This window comes from Pogoniulus pusillus, chromosome 1 (assembly GCF_015220805.1).
Source record: "Pogoniulus pusillus isolate bPogPus1 chromosome 1, bPogPus1.pri, whole genome shotgun sequence".
NCBI classification, from domain to species: domain Eukaryota; kingdom Metazoa; phylum Chordata; class Aves; order Piciformes; family Lybiidae; genus Pogoniulus; species Pogoniulus pusillus.
In genome coordinates this window covers 47,592,850-47,619,758 of record NC_087264.1, presented here as the reverse complement: position 1 = coordinate 47,619,758, position 26,909 = coordinate 47,592,850, and the positions used below count along the sequence as shown (strand labels likewise).

Sequence of the window (26,909 nt, the reverse complement as noted above, 5' to 3'; positions counted from 1 at the left end):
GCTCTGCTTTGAAAATCTTAAGTAAACAATACTAAGATTTGGATGTTGTGCTCATTGATACTGTGAAAACAACTAGGAGCAGTCTCATTGTGAAGACCAAAGAACTACAGATCATGTGCAATTCCCAACCGCAGTTAAATGGAGTTTGTTCGTTTTGGCAGAGGCTGTAAAAAGGGAGTAGAGTTCTGCAGTGTAAATAACCTTTGGAGTCTCACCCACTCTGCTTTTTGAATTTGAGGCTTAGTTGAATTGAAGGTTTTCCTGGAATACATGGAAAATTCCTCTCCATGCCTGGATTGGGCTGATGGGATGAATTTAGTCAAATTTGTTCTATTTGCTTTAAATTTACTATATAGTGGAGGACATACTATATGTTTACTTTTAATTGCCTCACCATCTAGCCTGAGATATTTGGGATCCGTTCAGGACAAGCACTGAACTCTTTTAGGTGCAACTGATGTCAGTCAATGATGCAGAGCCCTAAGACAATAGCATTGTGGGTTGTTAAGAGGAGCCTGGAGCTGAGGGACAGGGCATCTGGGGGCCAGTTCATGTCTGCTACAGTTTACTAGGTCTATTGAAGATGCATAATTAACTCTGTGGCTACGTTTTTCTTGCCTTGAATGGAAATGCTATCTCTGTGGCTCTATAGGGGGGAGGATTGATCTAGGTGAATCTTCTGAATGCAAAAGGTTCTGCATTCTCTAACTTCTTGCTGCATCTGTAGACCCAGACTGCAAGTGTGGTGGTAGGTGTATGTATGTGTTGGTCGTTTCCTTCCCCATCTGTAAAATACATTTCTGAGTGTTTCAGACAGAGTAATGACAGGATTGTGAATGAATGCAAACTGACAAACTTTGATGCTAAATTTGTTACTTCATAGCAGTTTGTTTCTAAAAGTGTCTCTCTAAGGATAACTTGATATTTACACGTTAAACTTTTGTGTTGGTGATAGAAGCACCCACAGACTCTCTGCAATTGATCTTTTATGCACCTTGCACACTGCACAGTATGATCAGACACTAATCTTCTGTGGAATAAGTGTGACCATTGAGAGCAGGACTCGTGTAGTTGATATGCTTGAGAAGGTAGAATTGAGATAATCAGAAAATGTAATTGGGGCTTTCCAAGTATGTGAGTACTTGACTTCTGTTTTATTATTATTGTCATCATGTTTTCTGCTTTTATGTAACTTTCAGGCGTATGCTTCAAGCAGTTTGATGTGTGGCCCAATGACTGCAAATCTCTGCATGCTCCTCTGCAGCAGTGCTGCAAAGTCTATAAGCACATTAAGCTTCCCAGGGAAAAATATCCTCAGCATCTGGGAGAGGTTAAATGTTCCAGGGGGGAGGTTAAACATTTGTTTTGTCCTCTGCTGCTGTAATTCCAGAAGCCAGATTAGTTCTGAATTATCTGAACCACATTCATTCAAGATTAATGAGAAGGGCCAAGTATGGAAAATTTCAACTGGTAAGCACCTCAGCTCTGAGAAGTGGTAGAGGGGAGTTCATACTGGCAGCAGCCTATGGGTCATGCTTAGTTGAGAGTTTCCTTAGTACTCAAATTGGTGAAATGGAGAATTGCAGCATACCAAATAAAACAGAATTTCTGCAAGCAACATGAAGCATTTAGGGGGGTGGCTTGAACTTAAAGGCCTCCCCTTTCTTTCTCCCATTTATTTCACTTTCATGAGAGATCAGATTTGCCCTCTTGAATATGCAGGTATTTATAACTTTGTGTGTGGTTAAGGTATGTTGATGTCTGTAAAGTTAACAAGCAGCATGTTCTCACTAATGAGTGACAAGCTGTTCTAGCTGATAGGTGCATGTCCTTAATCACGAGTCAAATTGATGGGCAGGTCATGGTTAAACTGTGGTTAGAAATGTGAATGGGAGCCTCATGTAGAAAATATTTATGAAGTCCAGACAAGAGTGCGAGCAAAACTGTTTGAAGTTCTGCAAAAATAATAAATGGAGAGTATAAGACTAGAATAACAGTAGTCAACTGAATAACCCTGGGCTTTTAAAAAGTTAATTCCACTTCAATTTTGGAGAAATGCTTCTGTTAGTAGAGTTTTACAGTTTGTGCCTGGGTGGCAGCTCTGCAGTTGCACTGTGGTTCGAGTGGTTGGCATGGAATTTCTCCAGAGCTTTGTCTGTGCTGTGACATTAACTATCAGAGCTGACTCTTAACATCAAGGTGAAAGTGAGCCTAGATACAGGCAATTGCTAGGACCCATTTTTTTTCTGGAACCTGAGATGTGTGGGTTTTTTTCTTTCAGTACAATTCTAATCAAGTAAAACCAAAACAGAAACAAATCTCTTCATCCTCATCACTCATTTTTGCAGCAAACAAAGCCTACCATCAGAAATCAGGAGTGTTCCATTGGTGATTTGGAATAGAAGAAAGTCAAACGTTTTCTCCACTGGCCATGCCAGTGTTTGATGATGCTAGGGCCCAAAGCAGATGACAGTCCTCTGTGGTCTCAGGTGCCTGCATGAGCTGGCAGAGACACGATCCGTAGCACATAGGCAGTTTTACGTGCCTTGGAAGTTTTCCCGTCCTGATGACCACCAGTTTTTCATCCAGGGATAGTCAGTTGAGGACTCATCAGCACTTGTAAAATAAGGAGAAATAGAACATGTGGAGTAATCTGCAGTGGCTTTCCTTACTTTAAAATAAAGACTGCAGCAACAAATAACAGCCCATGTTCTAGAAGCAAGCTGTGTAATTCTTTCTTTAACTACATGTGCTTCAAAAGACTATTTCCTCACCTCTTGTGTTGTTACTTAACAAGTCTTTATTCCTCACAAATACATGTAGACTACGTCAGTAAGAACTTCTTTCTGTTCTTAACACAAAGGAAGAAAAATAAAACCAAGAAAGAAAGGAAAGTCATTTGACTTGCCCGAAGTCACTTTGTGATTCAATGGTAGAGGCAGAATTAGACCTGAAGGCTGATAGCTGACATTTCCAAACTCCTAATGGAGACAGTTCTTCTATTAATTAAAAGTAACATGCAGCAGCTGTCTCACCAGGAACTTTCAAATACATCTGAACTTTCTCCTATTTCAGTATTCAGCCTAGGATTATAATGTGTTTGCAACAAATGTGTTAAGATATTTAAACACCTATTAGTAAGAAATGTGCATTTTGCACCGTGGCTGGCATACATCAACTATCCATCTCTCTTAAAAACAAGCCTGTAAAGCACAGTGATGTTTTAATTTATCTAAAGAACAAACTCTCTCTTGTTGTCCATAAATATACGATCAGCTCTCAGCAGAGAACAAAATTCTGGCTGAAAGCTGTGGAATCTCACCAAGGGATCAAGAAGGCCTCATACATCACATCAGTAGTGAAAGGTATCCTTTGATCACCACAGCAGAGTCACTGATAGGCTCCAAAGGACACATGGCCACCTTTTTATTGACATTAAGAATTACATTTTTTTATCACTCTTTCTGGAAATTCAAGAGGGTTTTTTGGTATCCTTTTTTATTAATTTCTTTTTCTTTTTTTTTTTCCCTCTTCTCATTTTGTTTCCTGCTTAATTATTTTACATGGATGGCTTTGGCTATTTGGAGAATGTAATGATTTGGTCAGTTTTCCACTTCTTCCTTCAAAAAAGAGCATTAAATTTAATTTCCAGGCATTTTGTTCATGAATAGCTTTCCCAAGCAACTTCTCTTTTGTCATTAATAAAAATTTAGATGCAATACCTCTGGCAGTACCATCGTATAGAAAACCCATTTGGAGTGCACAGGAGATCAGAATTTTATTGTTCACTCAAAAAATGTGTTGGACACCCTGGGGAAACCAGGAAAGACTCCCATCTAGGAGCTCAAAGTCTTGGTCCCATGTGTAGCAGTAAGTGAGAGATCATAGAATCATAGAATCAACCAGGTTGGAAGAGACCTCCAAGATCATCCAGTCCAACCTAGCACCCAGCCCTACCCAGTCAACTAGACCATGGCACTAAGTGCCTCATCCAGTCTTTTCTTGAAGACCCCCAGGGACGGTGCCTCCACCACCTCCCTGGGCAGCCCATTCCAATGGGAAATCACTCTCTCTGTGAAGAACTTCTTCCTAATAAGAAGAGAGACAACACAAGGGAATTGCAGGGAAGAGAGGCATTACCAGAATATTAGAGCAGTCTTCATAAATTAAAAATTAATATTGCCAATTCATAAATCTCTTGAAGAATACTTGTGTTAGTTGCAGGAAGAACAGGAAAAAAATGGAGGAATGGGTTTATATATTTCAAATCTAAGGTAATCAGTTTTCATGAAAATCAGGAAATACCTTAACACACACTTCCCAGATACTTTTCATGTATTGTTCATTAGCCCAGGTTAGCAGAGGTTTTTTCTCTTTGATTGGAGAGGAAGCTAGCTTGGCTGTTGCTAGGTGATTGCTAATTGTGATATTAACTGCCAGAAAGCTGCTAGCAGGGATGTAATTTTTGTTTCCTTTTTAACAAAATGCATGTGTTAGAAGTGCAGCAGTATTTAAATCCTCCTTTATTGCTTAAAATTTGCAACGTGAGCAATAAATTCCTGAATGTAACTATGTTTATGTACCCATGTGTAGAGCATTAATCTCTCTTGTAGTGCAATAGTCTTGTTGGTCCCCAGGCAGCTGAGTGTAGAAAATGGAGCTGATAGAGCAGTAGAAGAATACAAGCTCTTCAGTGCAAGCAGTGGAGAGTTGACAAGCGTTAGAGGAGTTCCCAACCAGAAGGAGATACCATCTGTCCTGTGCTCACTCTGCTAGTTCATGACGGTACAGTTTGGGCTAAGTGACCTCCTCCCATGTCATCCAACAGCCACTCTGCAGATCACATTTGTGCAACATGCAGTCATGAGGGGTACTCAGTTCTATGGTCGTGATTGTTTCTCATGCCTTGCACAGGGTGGCTGCTGTAAGGCAGTACTGTTCATCTTCCACTATCAAAGGATGCTACATTCCCACCAAGATATACTTCTCAAGCTTTTTTTCCCTCAATTACCACCCTATGCTAAACTTACTTTGAAGGAATGTTAAAACCTACAATCTCCCAGCTTTGTTAGACATCCACTTATATACCTTATGGTAACAGTCTGAGTCCAGCTTGCATCAGGACCTGAATGTACTTGTCAAGAACACCATTCCAGGCTGCCACTAGACACAAGGTTTCATGAACTCCAGCCAGATAAAGATACCTGCCGCAGCCTAAATGTCATAATTGTGCTTTTGTTGCTCTTTGAAACTTTTGGAAGTGGGTTTCTATACCTTCAAGATGCTCCGTTGGTTACTCTATGATAAAATGGTTTGTTGTTTCTCTGATGTGCTGTACATTTCCTTCAGTTCACTATTCATCAGAGATTTTGGTGAGTCTTGCAGTGAAGTATTTTGCACTGTAGATGGTTGACAGTGGAATACTTAGAGCGCGAGTACAGCACTGCCTTTGTTCCTTTCATCTGGTGGCTGAAGCCTCTGCTGGGAATTTTCAGCTATATTGCTGTTGCGATAGCTGCAGTCTGTCCCAGGGCAAAGGGCAGTGACCCAGGTGCTCTTCCAATCCACTTGTTCTGCATTACTGGGAACTTACCGTGCTTGTCATGACAGTAGGAGTTTTATTTCTTCCTTTTTGTAAAATCCACAGGCTGAGCTGGATGTAGAAGGACCTCAATCAGTCATCTTTGCTTGTGGTCATCATTTTTGCCACTGGTAAGGGCTGGCGAGGGATCCTCAGTCACTGGAGCCTGTTTGTGGTCTACAGCCTTTTGTATACCGCAGAGTTTTGAGTTGGGTATGTTGGATGTAGCAGGTTGTTGGCTTCAGCTGACACTGTTCATGTTTCCACACCTTGCTGAGCTGTCCTACTCTGTAGTCAACAGCTTTCCTGAGAGCTGGGATATGTTTTGACACTATGCCCCAGCAGCTGGACCCACCACCTCTTGGCCAGGTGGGCTGAACTCTGTGTGTGTGTGTGGTGTGGTACATACTCCTGGTCTCACCACTGAGTCAGCTTCAGAGGACTTTGGAGTGTGCACTCCAGGGATGGGGACTCCTTGCTTTTTTGGTTTGTTTTCCTCCTTTTCTGTGCCTCCTGCTTTACCATCACCCTCTGAACGCGTTTGGTAACAAGCCATTTGCCTGTATTTACTGCCTTTCTTCTGTCTTTTCATCATCTTTTAATCGTGGTGAATTGAATTTAGTTTGAAGTTTTAGTTGTTTGGATTTTTGAAATCTATTAATCAGGCCTCTCTGACATAGAGACCTGTGAGAGTTTTTGGCATAGCTGTGAAGTACTGCAACTGCAAAGAGAATTCATACCTGCCTTTTTAAGTACTTGATTTTGAGAACTGCAGTCTTCTTCCTCTACTGTGAATTCCAGAACACAAAGAATTTACGTTTCCTTTTTTGATTCTCCTGAAACCTCTGTACTTTTTAAAGGTTTTAACAAGTGTGTGGGGTGTATGTTTTGGTAGAAATAATTAGAGGGTCTCATAGGTATTACTGCTTCTGTATGGTCTGGGAGCCTGGTCAAACTCATCAGCTGTCACAAACCCTTGCTGGCTGGCCAGCCAGGTTTCATATCAGCCTGGCTTCCATCACAAGTGGTGTCCAAATCAACACATGCCCATGCAATATTTTAGATTTCAGCAGAGTAGCATTTTCTTATGGAAAACCTTTCCCTCTGAAAAGTCCCTGATAGCCATTGGTCTGATGTCCAGGGGCTGGCAGTGTGATGGAGTTTCCTACTGACTGTGTCCTTAGAGGAAAAACAATTCATCACCTGCCTTGAAGGGAAATTGAGTCCCACTCATTGTTAAAAATCAATAGTGAATCACTGGGAAAGGTTGGATTTGATTAAGGGTGGCTCCCGTTTCCAGGTATCTCATTTAATACAAGCAAATGCTTATGCTTTAAACATTGTTAGCCACTAGCTCTCTCACATGCTTGCTGGAAACTTCATTTGCTCCCTGTGGTGGTGCATGGATGCTGCAGGGACAATAACCATGCTTAAGACAGGTGGATGCTGCACTGGATGTATATGAACATGCACGTCTGAATCCTGTTTTATGTGTTTGCTAGGAATACTGTTGCAGCCTGCATATCCCTTTGGTTGAAGGTATCCTTGAGCTGATAATGTTTTCTGCAAATCAAACTAAGAATAACAGTTGGTGTTTTGCCTGTCATCTTACCTCTAAACTATATTAATCCATGTTCTTTCAAGATGTTTCATTGAAGTCTCAGCTCTATATGATTGGTCCATCTTCCCCTCACACACACATACCTATGGCCTTGATGCCCTGTGCTTATCTGCTACTGGAAATGAAGTCAGTCCAAACCTGTGCATAACAAAAATCTATCAGGCCACGAGTTCCTTCTCACTGCTATCAGAGTTCACACTAGTTACTGCTTTCTTCTAGTAGCTCTGTGGGAATTTGTTAGAAAGCCATTTAATACTGTGTTTAGTGGGTAAGTTTGGGGAAAACTCTGCCATTAGTAATGCTAATTACATAAATCTTAGTCTTATAGCATGTATTTTATTTTTAAAAAATCTAAAGCCAGAATTTGCATTTTTATTTCGTCTTAATGCAGAATATGTTGTTACCTCTGTGGGAGAACCAGCCAATCTTCTCCATTCACTTACAGGCTACACTGAATATAATTCATTACAAAAAGCACCTGTGATGAGCAGAATGTTTTTTTCTTTTTTTATTTGGATGGTCTTTAGAAGAAGGAATTTCTTAAAGTGTTTTTTTGATGTGAAACAGGGAGGAATCAGCTTTTTGAACACTTCAAAGTGAGAGATAGTTTAGCTTGGTCATTTCTTAACTTGAAGTATGTTTTAATAATTGATAGCATCTGAGACTCACATGCAAAAGTTGAGGAACAGAAAGAAAATTTATCTCGTGCATAGCTAAACTGAAGCAAAGCCCTACAAATTGTAAAGTTTATTGTTTGAAAAGCTTGACAGGTCACTGTGGTACATTATTTACATGCTTGAATTCATAAGCTTCCTTCCCTGGGAAGGCACAGTTAATTTTCTCAGTCCGTGTGGGTTTGTGATGAATCAGATGGGAGTTCTTTTATGAGAGCTTTGGTCCTCTCTTTTCAGCTTGGAAAATAAGATAAATCACTATCACTTTGTTTCTCTAGTGGAGACATTTTGTCTGTTCAAATATACATAATTTTCCCTCTCCTTTCTTTAACCCTCTTCCACCCATGTAACAGGTTTATGGCCACCTGGGAGTAAAATTTTCTGTGGTTCAATTTCAGATGTATTTTTTCCCTTGGGCCTTTTAAAGATATTTACTTATTGTACTGTGATTCCTGATCTCTGACAAATCTGTGCAGTAGGAAGAATATGCTGTGGCATACTGCTTGTACCTTTATGCGTCCTCTGTCAGAGATTATCCTGGACTCTGTTGTGTTATAAAGCTGAGCCTATCCTACAGCAGTATGAATGCCTGCAACAGCTCTTGACCTTCATGTGAGTTAAGCTACACTTGAAGAGCTGGCACTTACAATAAGGAATGCAAACAACTGGTTACATTAAGCCCTGTGAAGTGAGCGTGTGTATTCAGATGAGTGCATGCCCTAGCACTCTCCAGCTATGAATGTAGACTTCTTTTTGGTCATTTTGCTTGCTCTCTCTTTCTCTTATCCTCTTTTTGTTCCTAAGTGTTGAAGGCTTTTTTATTGTTGTTACACATGTAATTACTTCAGACCCTTTTATAGTCTGTGTTTTAACACAGTGAAGTTTTCATACGTTAGCACAAGAATCTCTGAAGAGTAATTGGGAAAGCAGTACATTTTTTTTATATGGCATTTTATCAGATGTTTGCTGATGCTGTCAGTGTAATAGACAACATCTGGTTTGCATTTCATTGCAGTTTGTGCAGTAGCAGTCAAGATGTAATTAACTGAGGAGAAATGGAATGTGAGGGTTGGTTTACAATTTGCATCCAGAGGAAGGTGGATTACCTTAAAAAGGCAGAGTGCCTTACAGAAATCTTACCAAAGGGTACCTACCCTCTTGCTTTTAATTTGTACATGAATTTGGGCATAGAGCAATTACTTACATTTTGATAACATAGTTTCATGATACTAATTTCACTAAAATCATGATTGTCTTCAAGCTTCAGAGGACTTTGAATCCTGTTTCATGACTGCAGGAATGACCTCCTGGATAGTCTGTCTCTTCCACTTGCCTTGACAATACTACAACAAATCTTTTTCATGTTTTCAGTTCTTTACCCTAGATAATGTGCTTTTAAAATTCTGCTGTGCCTGAGCCCCAGGATGTGATCAGTGAAATCCTTCTACAGGTAGCACCTCTCCCATCAAGTACTCCTTTTTCCTGGGGAGGGCAAGCTATGCCCTGCTGGAAGGAGAGGCATGCCTAGGCAGCAGTCATCTGCACTGTTAAAAGGAAGGCTGTCTTTTTTCTCTGGGAAGTTTGGTCCCTCTGCCAGCATACATGGCTGGGGGCATCTGCTGTAGGAAGGAGAGCTGTTCTGATGTAGTGCAGTGTTACTCTGGCACCTTTGTGGGAAAGGAGGAGTGCAGGTGGTCATCAGGTGCTTCCTCTTTTCCAACTTGTTAGCACTGCAGGTTGTTGTCAGTCCTGTTGCCCACAGGATCATGGGCTACTCTGAGGCAGTGAATAGAACAATGTTCGCATCCTGTTCTTCTGTTTACCATATTTCAATCTGTTCCTTGCGTTCAACTGCACTTGTTGCTGAAGAAGCCCCTCAGAGGCAATTACCTTTGGGTAGGAAACAAAAGAGGGACCCAGCAGTGACCCAAGCTCAGAACAGTGCAGTGGGCACAGAGAGGTGCTCACACATGGCCACCATGCTGGCAGGGGTCCCACAGGAGCAGTCATGGTTGCCAAAGGCCAAGCTTTGTTGTTCCTCATGGGACCTTGCATCGAGCTGTGCATTTTCTGATGCAACGAGGTAACCTCTGCATGTGAGGGGGTTTGGTGGGCAGAGAGCTCCAGTGGAAGTGCAGAAACCACGTGGTGCCTGGCCAAGGCTTTTCCAGGTTGATGTGTTAGCTGGGACAGCACAACGTTATGACTGAGTACAGCCAATGTGTACAGTGGAGTAAAAGCCATAAAGCATCCTGGGCTTTGGTAGATGTCTTTGGGAAAAGACATAAATGCTGCTGTACTGAATTGAACAAATATTCTGGCATTGATTTGGTTTCCTTTATTCTAAATTGTTTTTTCTTTCTCTCTCTTCCTCTAGGAGAGTGAGGGCATGTACTTTGTAGAGGAGGTTTCTCCTTGTGATGAGAATGTGACTCTTGAATCAAATTAACCTATTTTTAACATGACATTTTAGACCATTGCTTCAAGGCAAAAATGTTGTGGCATTACATTAGCTTTAAAAGCAAAACACAATTAATGAAAACACTAACTTATAACTGATGTAAAAGATATTCTTACAATTATTTCTTATTATCTTTAGCACATCAGGTCCACCCATTTGGCCAGGAAGCACCTTTTTCAAGAGAAATGGAGCCCTTCTACAAGGTAGGTGATGGATACTCCGCCTTGGAGTAACAGTTCTGCTTAAAAGTAACTCTTACAAATTGCACTCCTATTGTAGCATTCAATAAGGGAGAAGTGACCAAATATCTTTTGTTTCCTTTTACCTATCCCCTTTATTGCACATCTGATTCCTTGAAAATGGTGATTTATTACATACAAGCAGTGTAGTTTGTGAAAGTGGCTGTTTTTTTTCCTTCCTTGGATTATTAATTTGCTTATTTTAGAATGTGGCAAAGAGTGTCTTTTTTTTTTCTCTCCTTACTGTGTCTAAAGAGCACCCAGAAGGAAATATTCTAGGAACATAGTTTTTTAGCTCTGTGATTAAATCAAGGTTGTTCTTTGGGAGAGATCCTTTATTTTTTTCCCTAATTATGCTTATAGCAAAATACACCCAAAGGTAGGTAGCAGCGTTCTGTTGGGGCAAACTGGGTGAGTATTTGTCTCAAGAAACCTACCATGTTTAATTGCACTTGTATTTATAGAGGAATATTAAATATCTTGCTTCCATTGGATGGACTTTATGAACAGAAGCTATGTAACTGTAGCTTTGATAGGTGAAGATTTTCATTCTACCTTACTTCACTGTTTTAAATCACTGTTCACTGCTTAGTGCATTTGTATTTATGCCATTGAGTACATCAGGCTACCACTGCTCATAGTGCAAATGTTTTGGGAACACAGAGGGCTCTTTCCCCAGTCTGCATGCCTTTATTTGTGGTGCAAAAGTAACTTACACCATTTAGGATGATTTATGGTCTTTGCAAGTATTTGCCCATGAAGTGTGTCAGTTTTGTGATTATTCTTACAATGCTAAGAGTTTTTCTGGCCTTTTTCATGGCAGAAAATGCTATAATATCCTGGAACATTTATCCAGGTCACCTAGAATGGAGCTTCACAGCAAGGCTCACAAGCAAATATTTGGCAGAGAGTGTTGCTCACCTTCCACACACCAGAGTAATCCAGCATCTGTAATTTACCCAAGAGTATTTTTCAGCTAGCTCCTGGCACTTATCTAAGAATTTGCATCTAATATTTGTGACAAGTTTCAAACAAATTTTGAATGCATTGAAGAATTCAGATGATTTCTTAACACTAGGAGGTGATATAAACTGTAGAGTTTGTGAGCTTTTGGCTTCAGTCTTATTAGGATGGTTCTGCAACCTTTGCAGTCCTTGCTAATGGGAAAAAGTAGTTTTATGTTATTTATTTTTAAGGAAAACACACCACTATTTTGAATATGCTTGGTTTTTTTTTCCAGTTGTTGAACAATTCTGGTTTTAAATGTGTACCTGCACATACACAGTCTTTGTAGTTTGAGTTCCTAAAAGGTAAACTACTCTGTCAAGTCTGTGCAGCACAAATGTTTTTTACCTCTTATTATTATGCAAGATATCCAGGAATTCAGAATAACTGTTTGATAATTCTTCTTATCTCAGTAGTTGCTTAAAACCTTTTCCCAATAAAGAAGGATATGCTGTTCTCTAGTTTCTTCTCTGCCCTCCTCTGCTTTCCAAATTGGGAAAAGAAAACCCTAAATGCCCAAAACATTTCAGCATATTAAAGCAATAGAGAAAGAGAGAGAGATGACTGCCTTGACTGCCTTTTCAAGCAACTAACAAAGCCTAACAGGCCTTTAATGGAGTTGGCATTCTGCGTTGCCATTTCAAGTGGAAAACCTAGCCAATTTGAACTCTAATATGCATGATGCAGCTGAGGTTGGAAGGATGAGAGTGTGTAAAGAAAAACTTCATTACAGTAGTCTTTTAACACTTCCTGGATTTGACTTTGAAGCAAGAAAATAACCAAGCTTTTTTGTCTTTCTGTCTGTAATTTTTCCCTACAGTGAGTGCTTTTTTATGTAAAGGCTTCAACAGGTTGTGTGAAAATAGCTCATCTACTTCTTTCCTACTTCTCACTGTTTTTCTTCCAGAAGACTTAGGTAGAGGATTAGTCTAAGTGTAAGAGGTGTAGTATGAGGGAGTGGAGAGGTTTTGTTGAGTACTACCATACATGACCATCTAAAGTTTGGGTTTTTTCCCAGTGTTTGTATCCATTTTAATGCAAACAGAAAGATGAAATGTTAACTCAGTTATCAGTTTCAAGTTACAGTACTGGCTTTTGATTGGCGGAAGGAAGCAAAGGGATCTGAAGTTAATTTTACTCAATAAATATTTTGTTACCTTTGAAAAGAATGTTCAGGGTGTGTTACAGACAGCCAATACAGAAGCATTCTGAAATTTTAATAAATGTGATATTCATGTACACTTGTCACACCACATTTCTTCTGAGTCATTAAGGGAAATGCTCTTCTTCTGGACTGCGGAATGAAGAGAAAAAAATCCACAATGTAAGTAGTAACTTTTTTTTAGCCAAGAAAGACTGTTAGATGCTCGTGGTTTCTATTCATAATATACCTGAACTATTTGGCCAAGTATCTCTAACCACTGTAAAGCATTTAATGTATCTTTCCAGAGAAAATGACTGAGAAAACAGTTATCTGTGTGCCTCGAAATAGCAAAGGAAGAGAAAGGGAAGCTAAAATTCATTCTAGCTGTTGTGTCCTTAGTGTCTTCAGCAAGAGCAGGACTAATTCTCTGTTCCTTTCAGTCTGTCTTTGCTTGTACTTTGCTGAAGAATTTTGAAAAAGATATTCTTTTTGCTTATGTTTTTATTAGATAGGAAATGTCTACCTTGGTTTCTTTTTTTGGGATCATGGTACTGGTGTTCCAAGCATTAATTCTGTAATCAAAGAAACAAACAATAAATTAAGGTTTTGTGTTAAGTCACCCGGTCAGGTGCTCTTTGAAATGTTGAGCTACTTATGCTGGATGAGAACTACTCCTTACGTCCTTGTGCTCTTTGGTCTTATCATGAAGTCCATGCAGAGTTTAATATAGGTAGGACTTTTAGCCTTAGCAGACTTTCATACATTCTCTCAGAACTTACTGATACATCTGTGAAAGTTGCTGCATTGTAGTCTTCAGGATTCACAGATAAAACAGGTTTATGCTCTTACAGTTTCGCAAGTCATTACTGTACATGTTGTGATCTTGTTTCACTTGTGGCTTGATTTTTTTTCTAACCTTTTCAGAGAGCTTTTGTCCCTACTGTTTTTTCTATTCTCAGCTGTCATAGCAGATTCATTTTTATTTAGTAAAAAGTATGACAGGAAAAAGTCTTTGTGGTGGAAAAGATTTAGATGTATTCTAAACTCTTCAGGAACTTGTGCTGGATAGATGGGCACACAATCACATTAACTGTAGACCTTGAAAAGTAATGCATTGTGTTCAGATAAGGTCAGTTTTGTTGCCTCTCCTCTTGTCTTGGGTATTAAGCTCATATTAGGGTAGGATGTAGTTGTTCACAGATAAAGGGTAAAAGTAAAACTACTGTGCTCTCAATGTAGCTAATATTTTTGCTGAATAAATTAGAAATGCATATTCAAATTAACTTTTGTAATAGTTGCATAAATTGCAGCTGCTGTGTGCCACATAACTGGACTAGGGGCATGAGGGGGTTGTGCAGTTTGTTTCTTAAAGGTAGAATTTTCCTTTTGAAGTAACACCCTTCCCCAAAACTACCACAGTCTCATAGTAGCCTTATTTACCCTCACACTTTATTAAAGTCAATGCAACATATTGCTGTGCCTTCTTGAATCATATTTATTCTGTTCTGAGTTGCATAGAAGCATGTGTAGAAGGTGATTGTGGTTGTAATTACAGCTGAAATAAAAACAGCTCTGTACAGTGAAGCAGTGATCTGCATCTGCTGCTGTTGCTGCAGTGGGCATTGAAACAAGAGTGCAAGAGCTGCCTTGGAGGATTTGAGAGCCTTGTGACTGGGCAGTGGCTGACATAAAGCAATGCCTTCCCTCTTTATTACAGCAAGTACACATCTGCCAGGCTTGATGCCATTCTTGTGTAAGCTTTCTGAGTTTCTAGTCAAAGTCTGGCAGAAGCAGACCTTCATGGTAGCACAGGCAGTGATTCTTCATCATCCAGGTAAGGAAAGTGAACCTGGGTAATCCAGTCCCTCTTGCTGTTGGGAGCTGAAAATGGAGGAAGCCCTAGTCACTGTGACTAGATGGTCCTGCTTGGAATTGCTGCATCCAGCTATTCCTGACCAACTAGAGATACATCCGTGATCCTTGCCGTGCTTTCTGCTTTCCTGTGTGAACAAGGTCCTCCCCTTCCTCTTCTGACAGTCAGTACAATTAAAATCTGCCTGTAGATGTTAAAGATAGAAGCTCTTGCTCCAGAGGTCCTGCATACCTGGACTCACAAGTGAGAACAGGATTCACCAGTCAGTGAATCGAGTTGGTGACTTTTTGTTGAAGCTGTCATTCTCTTTTAATTAGAATGGAAAAATGGTTGACAGAAATCACATCTCTTTCACAGGACAAAGGAGAGAAGTTGTAAGGCCTCTGGTCCTTCATGGCCGAGCAATCTCGATAAAGGAGGAGAGTGTCTTTCCCAGACCTCACAAGCTGCTGTGTTGTCTATCATCAGCCACAGAGCAAGCAGTAGGATATTTATATGGGAACGACTTGGCCTCTTCTCCTCTGGAGAAGTATTGTATGAGACATTTTCATCTCATACTGATGTTTCCAGCAGGCCATACATGACCTGCTATGGTCCAGCTGCCACTAGCTGCCACCGCCTGTGGTGAGTTCTGTTGGAGAAGATGCAGAAGACACTGTCTTCATAGAGTCAGGTATCACCAAAACCAGCATCAGACAGTGATTCCACAGTTCATCACAGAGTGGAAGTGGAAACTCAGCTCACTGCTGCTACATCACCGTTTGATGTCATCAATCTAAAATGGTGGCTTTAATGTTTAGAATGTTGACATCTGATATCTAACCATAATGTGAGACTTCCAGCAGATTGCCAAAGCACATGGATCAATTTATTCTTTGTTGAGAGTGGTGATTTATTTAAGACAACAAGAAAATTGCATCCCTAATTCAGAAACTTTATTTTGTACGAAATATAAACAGACTAAAAGTGAGAAGTCCTGCATAAAAAGATGGGAAGCCAGCTCATTTATGAATACATGCACACATTTGTACAGAAAGCCTGAGAGTCCTTGAAATGACCAAACAGGCCATTAATCCAGTGTCTCTTTAGCAGTTGTAAGAAGTCCATTGAGCAGGTTTTGGACTTCACATTTTCAGGTGTTAGCTATTAATAGAAGCACTTGCTGAAAGGGAATTAAGCCATTGTGGAGGAGGCAGAAAGGCTTCAGCTGTTGGTTGCTTTGAGAAGGCTAAATAATAAGAATTCTCTCTTAAAAATGAAGATATCTACCCTGCATTTTTATGTAATAGTAGGGGAAAAACAGCAGTAGGGACCAGTTTCTTTGGAGAGCAAATATTTTCTATGCCATCTACTCAGTCTTTTCTCCTGAGAGGTTTGGGAGGAGTTGTTACCTTCAAGTTGGAAGCTGACAAATTTACTAAAAGAGGACTTTTCCTTGCCTGTATGCATACATTTACACATATTTGCTCTCTAATAATATGGAAAAATAGGGAGGTTTGTCATCACCAGCCAACAAATACTGAAGGGCTCCAACAGACGTGGTGAGCTTCTTTCTTCTGGTGGAGATTCAGTTCATCTGCTCTTGCCTCAGCTTGAGAAGGACAGGTGCAGATCCTGGGCCTGTGGGGCAGAGGTGCAGCCCATCCTGGAACACAAGGTGCTCACGAAGATGAGGAGAAAAGGAGCAGGGGAGACTTGAAAGATGAGACAATTCAGTAAGTTTCACATGCATTTAACTTTAAAGATTGCATGTCTTACACCTCAGAAGAAAACTGAACTTGGAGAGAAATGCTGTTTTCTTTTGTTACATAGAGGTGCAAACAAAAACCAGTGTGGCAAGGTAGCTTGTATAATACAGATAATTTAATCTTATATGATACTTAAATGCAATAATGTCTTTAAGAAAAAGGCCAAAAGGAGTGCAAGGCAGTTCACCCTTAGGATTGACAGCCTTAGTGCTGTGATCTGTAACACAGCCTTGGGCAAAACCCTTATGCTCAGACCAACAAAACATTCGTTTCCCAGTGCATATTTTGCTGTCTCACCTTCCTCATGTATCTAAATGCTTTCTTTGCTTTGGGTTATAATGTCTTGGGTTTCTACTTTCTGAAATGAGGATAATAATTGTGCTTCTCATAGCCCACAGCTGTTAGTCTGCAAGTATTATTTGCTCTGGATCATATTCCAGTGCTCCACTAATGGGAGAACTGGGGGAATCTAAAGTGTAAAAAGCCACAGTGCAGCTTGTTAGCTTTTGCAGTAAAGTGTGGTTTAGGTTTTGCTGGGTACTTTTTTCCTCTTGAAGTTTGAGTTAAGCTCCTTACTTTGTGAGGCGTGCTTGGAAATTGTCTCTTTAATTCTGTAAATTACTGTTTTATGTAAAAAAATGAGATTTTGAGTGTCTAGTTTAGTTGCCTTCATCAAAGAGTACAAAACCTTTTGACTTCACTGCGTCTTGCCTTCAAATTTTGCTTTTTACAACTTTGAGTTTTCTGAAACTTGTGGTGACAATCATGTTCTGTGTGTGCTGGTGACTTGGCTTTCGTCAACCTATTGAATTAACTGCAAATCTGATACAGCTGATATAGTTCCAGGGGCCTGGAACACAAACCCTATGAGGAGAGGCTGTGGGAGCTGGGGTTGTTTAGCCTGGAGAAGAGGAGGCTCAGGGGTGACCTCATTGCTGTCTACAACTACCTGAAGGGGCATTGTAGCCAGGTGGGGGGTGGCCTCTTCTCCCAGGCAACCAGCAACAAAACAAGGGGACACAGTCTCAAGTTGTGCCAGGGAAAGTATAGTCTGGATGTTAGGAGGAAGTTCTTCCCAGAGAGAGTGATTGGCATTGGAATGGGCTGCCCAGGGAGGTGGTGGAGGCACCGTCCCTGGAGATGTTCAAGAGAAGACTGGATGAGGCACTTAGTGCTACGGTCTAGTTGAGTGGGTAGGGCTGGGTGCTAGATTGGACTGGATGATGTTTGAGGTCTCTTCCAACCTGGTTGATTCTATGATTCTTAACAATAAATCACTTCTCATTCACATTTCATCATTACTCAGTTATTTTTTTCCTACTCTTTCCTCCTCTCTCCCCTCCATTGAAAGAGCACCTTCCAGTCTCCTGAAGTTTCTTTTCAGGAAGGTGATTCATGTGCTGCTTCCATAAAGACAGAATATTTGACTTATTTATTTATTTACTGTTAGCCTTCAGTGTGTTTGCAGCAGGATTATTGAAGAAGTAAAATTAAGTCAGAAGGTTGTACAGCATGTCCCTAAGGGAGTAATTTGAATAACAGAGCTCTCCTTTGTTTGGCAAAGTGGGTAAAATCCTTGTGGGGCTGCTGGGGTCTTGAGGGTGCTGGTGAGGGCTCTTGTTTGTGAGAGGATTTTTAAATGGCATTAACGCTGTGCATTCAATGAAAAATCCCAGTGAGAAACAGCATTTTGCAGTGATTCATACAGAAATGGTCACTCTGGTGCGACAGTTTTAGCTCTCTTGCTCTGTGTAGGACATTTGTGTATGGGGTGCTATATATGCTGTATCCACAAATAAGCTGTGCAGTATGTTTATAGTCATTTTAGTCCTATTTTCCTAGTTGAGTGTTTTGAGATAATGGCAAAAGCTGTAATATAATAAGTGCCTGAGCCATGGTCCTGTTAACACTGATGTTAGAGCTATTAGTAAGGAAATGTAACTGCTGCCTGTTTATATTCTTCATGACCAAAGCATCTGAGCAACCTTTGGCCTGTGAAGTTGAGAAGGAAGAAAACTGGACTGCAGCAGACACATCTTGTTAATGGTAGATAGATCACATTGCAGAGTGCATGAAGATAAGTTAAAATCCTGCTGTGTTTAAACTCTGTGATTTATGATTTAGATCTGCATAAGTGTCTTTGCTATCTTTACAGATAACTCTGCTTATTTTGTAACAGTCCTATGTAGTGTCACTTGAAATTATTACTTCTTGGTGACTCAAGATTAAGTTTACTGGCTTTGTTTACTTTCCTTGACAACTGGAGAGTGTGGGAGTGCTGCAAGGCAGGTCCTACCACATGTTAACCTTGGGCAGAGGAGAGGATACATCTGTATGTACCAGCCTGTCCTTCCTTCTGTGTCAGCTGTTATATGAGCCCCAACAGTAAACAGCACTTCGCAGTACACTCCAAAGAGAAAATAACTGCTTCTGCAAGTCCCTGCACTGCTGGCTTGACTGCCTCAATAACTATCATAGTGCAGGAAGGAACAGGGAGACAACTCAAAGCACAGAGCAGGTGAGAAGCTGGATGGTCCTTGCCCAGACAGTTCAGTGCTGAAGTGATCTACAAGTACTGTTGCTCCAAGGATGCTGCTAAATGGCTTCAGATGTGTTCTTAAGTACTTTTCAGGCTGGTCTTGCAGGTTATGTGGCTATGCTTTGAGATTTGAATGCTGAAATCTAATTCCTTTAAATTACCAGCAGCTGATCTCAGCGTTTTTTGGAAATGTAGTTTCTGTGAGTGGCCCTTCTGTAGGCATTGGCATAGTTGGTTTTGTCCATAGATACTGTCCCTTCCTGCTCCTTCCCCACCCTGAAACACACATAGGGAACGTAATAAAAACTAACTGTGCTGCCCTTTGGATTTCAGTTGGGTGAAGGAAGACATAGGCTAGATACAGCAAGAGAAATGGCAAGTTCCTGTTCAGTGACTTTCTGTTTTACCTGGAAGGCCATACATCCAGGATTCCATCCACCAATGTTTTTCTTTCCCTGCCAGGAGCTGTAGTCTGCTTAGAGCATGAGGGTTGTTTGCCTATGCTGAGGGTCTCTGGATGCCTGGCAGCATGGTGAGAGCATCTCTTGAGGGAGTTCCGTGTAGCTGGACATTATCACTGCAGATACAGAGACAAGTCTGGCAGTAGTCAGTGTCAAACCTTTTCTGTAGGTGGAATTCAGAGGCAAGCCACCTTTGGCTAGGATAGGATTTAGAGTGGGAAATTTTGGTGGCCTGCAACAGGGACATAGTGTACCGCTACTTAGATCCCATTTTCCAGCAGCAGTTCTCGGAGGAAGTCACGGCTAGAAACTAGCAGTAAAATTTGCATGGTAATGAGAAAAATGGTAGAGCACACAACGATTTATTTGCCCTAACTGTGAAATTATTGTGATTATTGCCTTCAGAATCTCTGGGCTGATGAGCTGGAGCATATGCTTCGTGCTGAGAGCTTGTGAATGTTTGGCATTTCTAAAATGTGAAGGTGGCTGATATTAGAAGTAATCTTGGCTTTCATAATTCTAGAGTCTGTTTGGGCATAAGCCTGTGCTTTACATGGAGATTACTAAAATAAGAACAATATTGCAGTTGTGTTGCTATGAGCAGTTTTGGTGATGTGCAGATTGCTATGAGCAGGGGAAGCCTGTTATGAAGTTGAGCTGTTCTTAACTATCTGTCAGGTTTCCTGAGACAGACCTGTATGGAGAGAATTAAAGCAGAAGCTCTGGGAATTTTGAAGATGCTTTGTTGCTATGACCTGTTTGTGTGATGGACAGTTAGATGGTTTTGATCTCTGGGGAAGCCAAACCTTCATAACTAGTGAAAAACAGTGAAGGTAATCAACTCCAATCATGTCTTGTGGATTTTTTTGGATCTTACTTGTGTTGGATGTTGTTCACAGTTACTATCAGCAAGAATTTTTTCCTCTCTAACATGCTAAGGATTTCTCTCTGCAGGCCAGAGCAGATCTATGTGCTGCTGGTTAAAGATTGCTGTGTTGTTCTTGTTTGTATAAAGTACACTTCTTACAGCATATAGAAAAAGTTGCAAATCAGTGCTAATGGCATATTACCAAGAGGGTTTAATTGTATTTGAACAGTTTGGAAAAGTACATTAAAATGGGAGGATGGGCAGTGTCTTACACATTTTACTGCATTATTTAAGATAAAAGTGAAGAAAATCTGTTGGTATTAGACATTGGAATAAATCTTGCCACTAGAGATTCTTCAGTTGAACACTTGAGAGTATGCAGAACTCCAGCACGGCCGAGTTTGCTTTTTAAACTGCAAATGCAGCACTTGATTTTCCTGCATTTTATATGTGACTCAAAACTGAATTGAGACTTTGGTAGGAAAGGAAGCAGGATTATTTTTCTTTATCAGTAGAAGTACAGTATGTTAAGAAACCCCAAAACCAAGGCTAGGGATCCTTTTGGGGTAAACAGTGCTTTACACTACTGGTTTCATGCTACTTGAGGTGCATCTGCCAAGGCAGTAGACTGTGAACATGAAAATGCTGTATATAGCAGTTATTTCCCACACCCCTCCTGCTTTGTAAAGGAAAGATAAGTTGCTTCCATATCCTGAAGGATGATCTTTTACAAACAGTCCTCTCTAATCAGCAGTGGGATAAACTCTCATTTTCTTAAAGGTGATCTCTGAGAAGAGTGTGAGACTTTTAAGCTGGTAAAAGAATTATTAATACCAACCACAAAATAACAACGAAAACATGACTTTCATTTAAATTATTTTAGAATAACCTCCATCAGTTTAGACATGCCATTACAGAATCCTTTAATTCATCACAAGATTCTCTTAGATTTATTTCTCTTTATATGTTGAAGTCTCCCAGTGCTTGCAATAGCACACAGTAAAGGTAATAAATTCTCTTTCACTCTGACAGTATTTATTTCTGTGTCTAGCTCATCATACTGCTCTGTAGTGCATGAGAAGGATAAGGTGAAATTCAAATCAAAATAGCTCATACAGTAATGGGAAATTCCAGTCCTGATATATATGCACAGTTTGAAAATACTAAGACAATTTTCTGTACATCTTCCATTTTCATGTTTCTGCAGTGCATTCTTGCTTTGCAGCTTTTGCACTTCATTTGTGTGGATACATCTGTTGGTTTTCTTTGTTACAAAACAGAATGTGCTGCTTTGTGAACCACATGTTGGATTTTAGCGCTCCGATTCTGATACTGCCATATTAAGTTGTTTCTGCTCAAAAACTAGAACAATAGGTTGTTTCTCCTGGAGAGGAAAGAATAAAACAGCTAAGTCCAGACCACCTGATCAGCTGTATGTGGCAAGTGTCTGTGCCTGTGTGCATTCAAATATAAATATGTGCAGTTATCTAATAAATTGAACATGTACAAAGAAACACACAGTTATGTAGAGAAATATCCCTTTTTTATACTAGAGATTTGGTGCATTTGTCCTCTTCTCAGAAACTCTGAAACCTGTCTATGGAGGTAAAATTACTTGTAAATATGTTACAGTGTTTTTCTGGGATATCTTAATATTTCCATTCTTGTTCAGAAATGTTTTCTGGGTCTTCCAAATGCGAGGCTTGAGGTATCAATACAGCAAAATGCTAAGTTTTACTGGGAATTTTTTGGTGATGAAGACAGTCCTTTCCACGACCATATGTTTTATTTCTCCCTTTCCCCTTAAGTTTTTCTCAAGAAACATTTTCTTCTCTATAGTACTTTGTGTTTCTGTCAGTCTACGCTTTCTGTTTTTTGGACCAAATCTGAAACTGTTCCTTTGATGACTTCTCCTCTCCCCTTCGAGCAGTTCCAGTTTTGATCACAGCAGTTGACATTGCTATGCTTAAAGCAAATTTGAGTTATAAAACATTAGATGCATTGTAGGTTTTCATCTTGGGTGGGGTGAGAGATGGTGTGTTTAAAATAAATTAGTTTAATCTTAACATGTTGACTTCCCCCTCCCTCTAATTTCCCTGGATGTTATTACGTCAATAACAGCATGCTCTATTACCAAAGATAGCTTTCTCTGTGTGTCTCAGTTAAAAGGTTGCTCTCTGATATCCAGAGAGGTCAAACTATGCTTTTGGATCTGTCTCTTGCAAATTTTGCTGTAGTGGCTGCTGAGAGAGATTGTGGTGTTGTTGCCTTTATTACACTGATAAACCACAAGAATAGGTAGGTCTCCATTTTCAAACTTGTAGAAACGAGTTAGTGACTTAAAAGCTTAACCCAGCAAATGGTGCCTGAGTGCATTATCAGTTAAGAAGTTAAGAGAATTTGTTTGTTTGTTTGGGCTGGCATCAATGTCTGAGGAGTTTGTCTATTTGGTTTTGCTTTTTGGCTCTTCTGGATAGTATTCTTTACTGTATCTGTAACTTAGCTGCCCTTTTAAATGTATTACAGTGTCTTGCACAGATACAGCTGTTCCTTTCCTCTGGAAATCAAGCTGGTGTAGAAAATAAAACTGCAAGCATGTGAACTGGTGTCTGAGTAATGGTTTAGCACAGCAGGTACTGAGTACAGCACTGATGTTTGTTGTTAGTGCTTTGGGTGGCATTAATCGCTGGCAAGGCAACCTGTGTATGACAGGGCTTGGAGCGCAGGTTTATACAGAAAGGCAAGAGAAGCAGCTTGATGCAATCTACTCGAATTGCTACCCAAAATACCCAGAAAACCCTTAATTTTCTTCAGAGCATCTGTTGAACAGCTTAATACTTAGAGGCAGAAATGAGACAAGGCAGAATTGGATGGGAGCAGAGCCTAGCAAGCACATATACTGCAAGGTCACGACTCCCTGTCTTTTCTGTTCAGTCATGATGGGGATAGCAGAGCTCAAATTACTTCTGAAGAACTGCATTCAAATTTACTGGAAGATGTCTGAAGTTAATCCTTCTGAAATTTTGTTTCTAGGATTAGTAGTTACTCTCTTGCCAAACTTGCAGATGCATATAGGTCAGTGGCATTGTGATTTATTCTGTAAACATTTCATGATTTGACTGCTGTCTTTAGAGGTGCCTCCTTTGGCTACATGTAATTGTTCTTCCTGACACATTAAACTCTAAGGTAGCCTGTAGTTTCCACTCCTGGGATGACAACGACCAAAGATTGTAAAACAAACATTCCTGAGTTTTTTAGTGATCTTTTACCTTCTCTGTAATTAACTGCAACAGCAAATCTTAAATATTTATTTCGCAAGAGAAGGAAAATGAAATGCAAAGGTCAAGAATGAGGTTTCCTAGTACACAAGTCTACTTAACAGCTGTTTAGCAATCCATGGATTGAGTGAAGTAGTCTAAGATGGTGATAGTGAACTACCAGTCTAAGTAAAGACATTTATCCTCTTCATTTTTTTTAAACGTTTTTCTGAATAAATAGAGTTGTTGTGGCAGTACTCTGAGCTGGGTAATCTTTTCCAGTGAAGATAAGTGTAAAATAATAAAAAATGTGTCTTAGATCTGTTATGTGAAAACAGATCCTGAAGTATACAGTTCCTGTAGATGTTTTATTCAGCTGGTAAGCCTGTTTTGTAAGATGAAATTCTTAACCAGATAATATCCTAGGGGTATGTGCTTGCTGAGCCTGACAGGGGGAGGGACAGCTTTATAGACCTGAGATAATACGTGAAGAATCTCAAAACTGCTTCTTGGAACAGCCTGTAACCTGCAATTAGAGGCACATCCAAGTGTTGCAGTGGCTGGCCAAGGGTCCTGAGAGAGGAGAGAAACTGTGACCTTCAGTAGTTCCCGATGCCTGTCTGTCACCACGGAAAACTCTGGTTTAAAAGTGACTAGCCATGATTTCATTTTGAACTCTCAGTCACCTGAGCAACCATGTCTGTAAGCATGTAATACCCCACCACACTTCACACATTTCAGATTCCTTAATTGTATTCACAAATAATTTGATGAAATGTAGAATATTCTTATCAGATGACGTGATTTGTGTTACTCAGTGGATGACAACTGTAATTAGTGTCGTGAGCCTCTGGTTTGTATGTCTGCTAGTTACACCAGCCAGCTGCACTGCTGTTTGGGACTGTTGCGTGCAGCACCCAACACACTTGAGGCATTCACTTACTAAAGATATCTTTTTTCTACACCTCAGCTTCCCAAGGTTCTTCATTTTGATTGTTTTTTATTAACCAAAAATTGGGAAGCAAAGTGCTGTTGAGTTTACATAGGAAGCCAACAAGCTGAAGCCTGTAGAAGTTGTTCCCTGCAGGCCTGATGTTTGGTCATTCAGAAGCAAAAAAAAAGCCTGTGTGATGAGCAGCTCCAGGTATGCAAGCTGCATGCAAAGCAATAATCCAGGGCTTCCTGTTGTCCCCACTGATTGGAACGCAGGGGTTGCCTTTGGCCAGGAGGCTGGCTGTTTAGAGCTCCACGTTGGGGAGCTACAGTTAGCCTTTTTTGGGGAGGGTGATGATACTCAGCTGACCTCTGTAAAGGGAAACAATTCCCACAGTTCATGTGACCAGCTACTCTTTTGAAAAGAGGTGATTCAAAAAGCAACATTGGGCCCTGTGAAAGGTGAAACCAGGTGACAAGAGTTAATTGCTGTAAAATATAGTTAGAATTGAAGGCATCTTTAGAAAGACCTCATTGCATCAGACTAATCTGTCTGTGAATCTGTTCGTACATTTTTCTCTGCTTGAATTCCCTAAGCTAGCAAGGAGCAGTTTTACATGTTAACAAAATGCCCAAGTTGGGGAATGTTTTGACATGCTGTTCATGTTACACCACCACAAAGATTGTTCCAGTTTTCACTGCACTGCTTCATGTGGTGGCTTCACAAGTCTTATTTCTTCTACAGTCTCTGAACCCCATCTGGCTGCCTTTTAGCCATAATTCATTCTACTGACAAAGCTGTTTGATAGTTACATTAATGAGCTACTGCTAGTGACTTTGTCTACTGCAAGTAGTGTATAGGCTGGAGGAAAAAATACCAATTTATATTTTTCCATGCAATTTTAATTTTGCTCTTCTGCTATGTTGACTTTAGCATTCAGATCCTCCTGTTACGTAACCCTTTTTAAAAAGTATTATTCTCTGCTTTATTAAGTGCATGAACTGTGGAAAGTGACTTTTGAGAGCCTACCGCAAGTGTTGCAGTTCTTAGCTTCACGTTTTGATGAGTGGAGTTTGGTTTGGGGCTTTTCAGTTCTGCTACCTTCATGATTTTCATTTAGATGAGTTATTTGTATATGTAAGAAATTCTAGACTACCAGTTCTGGCATAGTTTGCATGCTACATGCCAATTCTATGTGAAATTGAATGGATTTATTTATTGTATTATCTGAGATACTCAAAAATTAATGAAAAGGGACTCTCAAACAGCCATTATGAAAGTCAATATCAACTCGGGAAGAGACTGTGGTGTATCCACTTAACAAAAAAGATAATTCTGTTACTTAATCATTTAGTTAGGAATTAATTCCCTCTGCCTTTGTGTGTCATCAATTATTATTTCCTTCACTGTGATAGAAACTCTTGGTTGAAGTCCTCAAAAGTTACAAAATATTTTCAAGAATGTTAATTTGCTTGGATCCTGTTACTAACTGAGTGGTTGCCATATGCAGCATTTCTCGTCTTCAGAGTACTTTAAAGTGTTATCTAATTAAGTCACACATAACCTTTTGGGCAAGCACCAGTACCTCTGGCTTAAATGGAGTGTTTGAGGAAATTCTTCGGGTCAACTCTGTGCCTATCATCACAGTATCAACAAGGTTGGAAGAGACCTCACAGATCATCAAGTCCAACCCTTTACCACAGTGCTCAAGGCTAGATCATGGCACCAAGTGCCACGTCCAGTCCTGCCTTGAACAGCTCCAGGGACGGCAACTCCACCACCACCCCAGGCAGCCCATTCCAGTGCCCAATGACTCTCTCAGTGAAGAACTTTCTCCTCACCTCAAGCCTAAATTTCCCCTGGCACAGCCTGAGGCTGTGTCCTCTTGTTCTGGTGCTGGCCACCTGAGAGAAGAGAGCAACCTCCTCCTGGCCACAACCACCCCTCAGGTAGTTGTACACAGCAATAAGGTCACCCCTGAGCCTCCTCTTCTCCAGGCTAACCAATCCCAGCTCCCTCAGCCTCTCCTTGTAGGGCTGTGCTCAAGGCCTCTCCCCAGCCTCGACGCCCTTCTCTGGACACGCTCAAGCATCTCAATGTCCCTCCTAAACTGGGGGGCCCAGAACTGAACACAGGACTCAAGATGTGGTCTAACCAGTGCAGAGTACAGGGGCAGAATGACCTCCCTGCTCCTGCTGACCACACCATTCCTGATGCAGGCCAGGATGCCATTGGCTCTCTTGGCCACCTGGGCACACTGCTGGCTCATGTTCAGGTGGGTATCAATCAGCACCCCCAGATCCCTCTCTGTCTGTCTGCTCTCCAGCCACTCTGACCCCAGCCTGTATCTCTGCATGGGGTTGTTGTGGCCAAAGTGCAGCACCCTGCACTTGGAGCTATTGAACCCCATCCCCTTGGACTCTGCCCATCTGTCCAGGCGGTCAAGGTCCCGCTGCAGAGCCCTTCTGCCCTCCAACCCAGCCACATCTGCCCCCAGCTTGGTG

The 26,909-nt window shown here is 40.7% G+C and overlaps 1 protein-coding gene across 13 annotated transcripts in view; it reads left to right on the top strand.

The window, feature by feature from the left end:
- The window catches only part of FOXN3 (forkhead box N3), a 233,356-nt gene that overhangs the window by 147,702 nt on the left and 58,745 nt on the right, over positions 1-26,909 (top strand). For all 13 annotated transcript variants that reach the window (XM_064151479.1, XM_064151459.1, XM_064151469.1 and 10 more), the window contains one exon: positions 10,476-10,540. In XM_064151479.1, the coding sequence (XP_064007549.1) occupies positions 10,476-10,540 (65 nt within the window). The remainder of the gene's footprint in view (positions 1-10,475; positions 10,541-26,909) is intronic.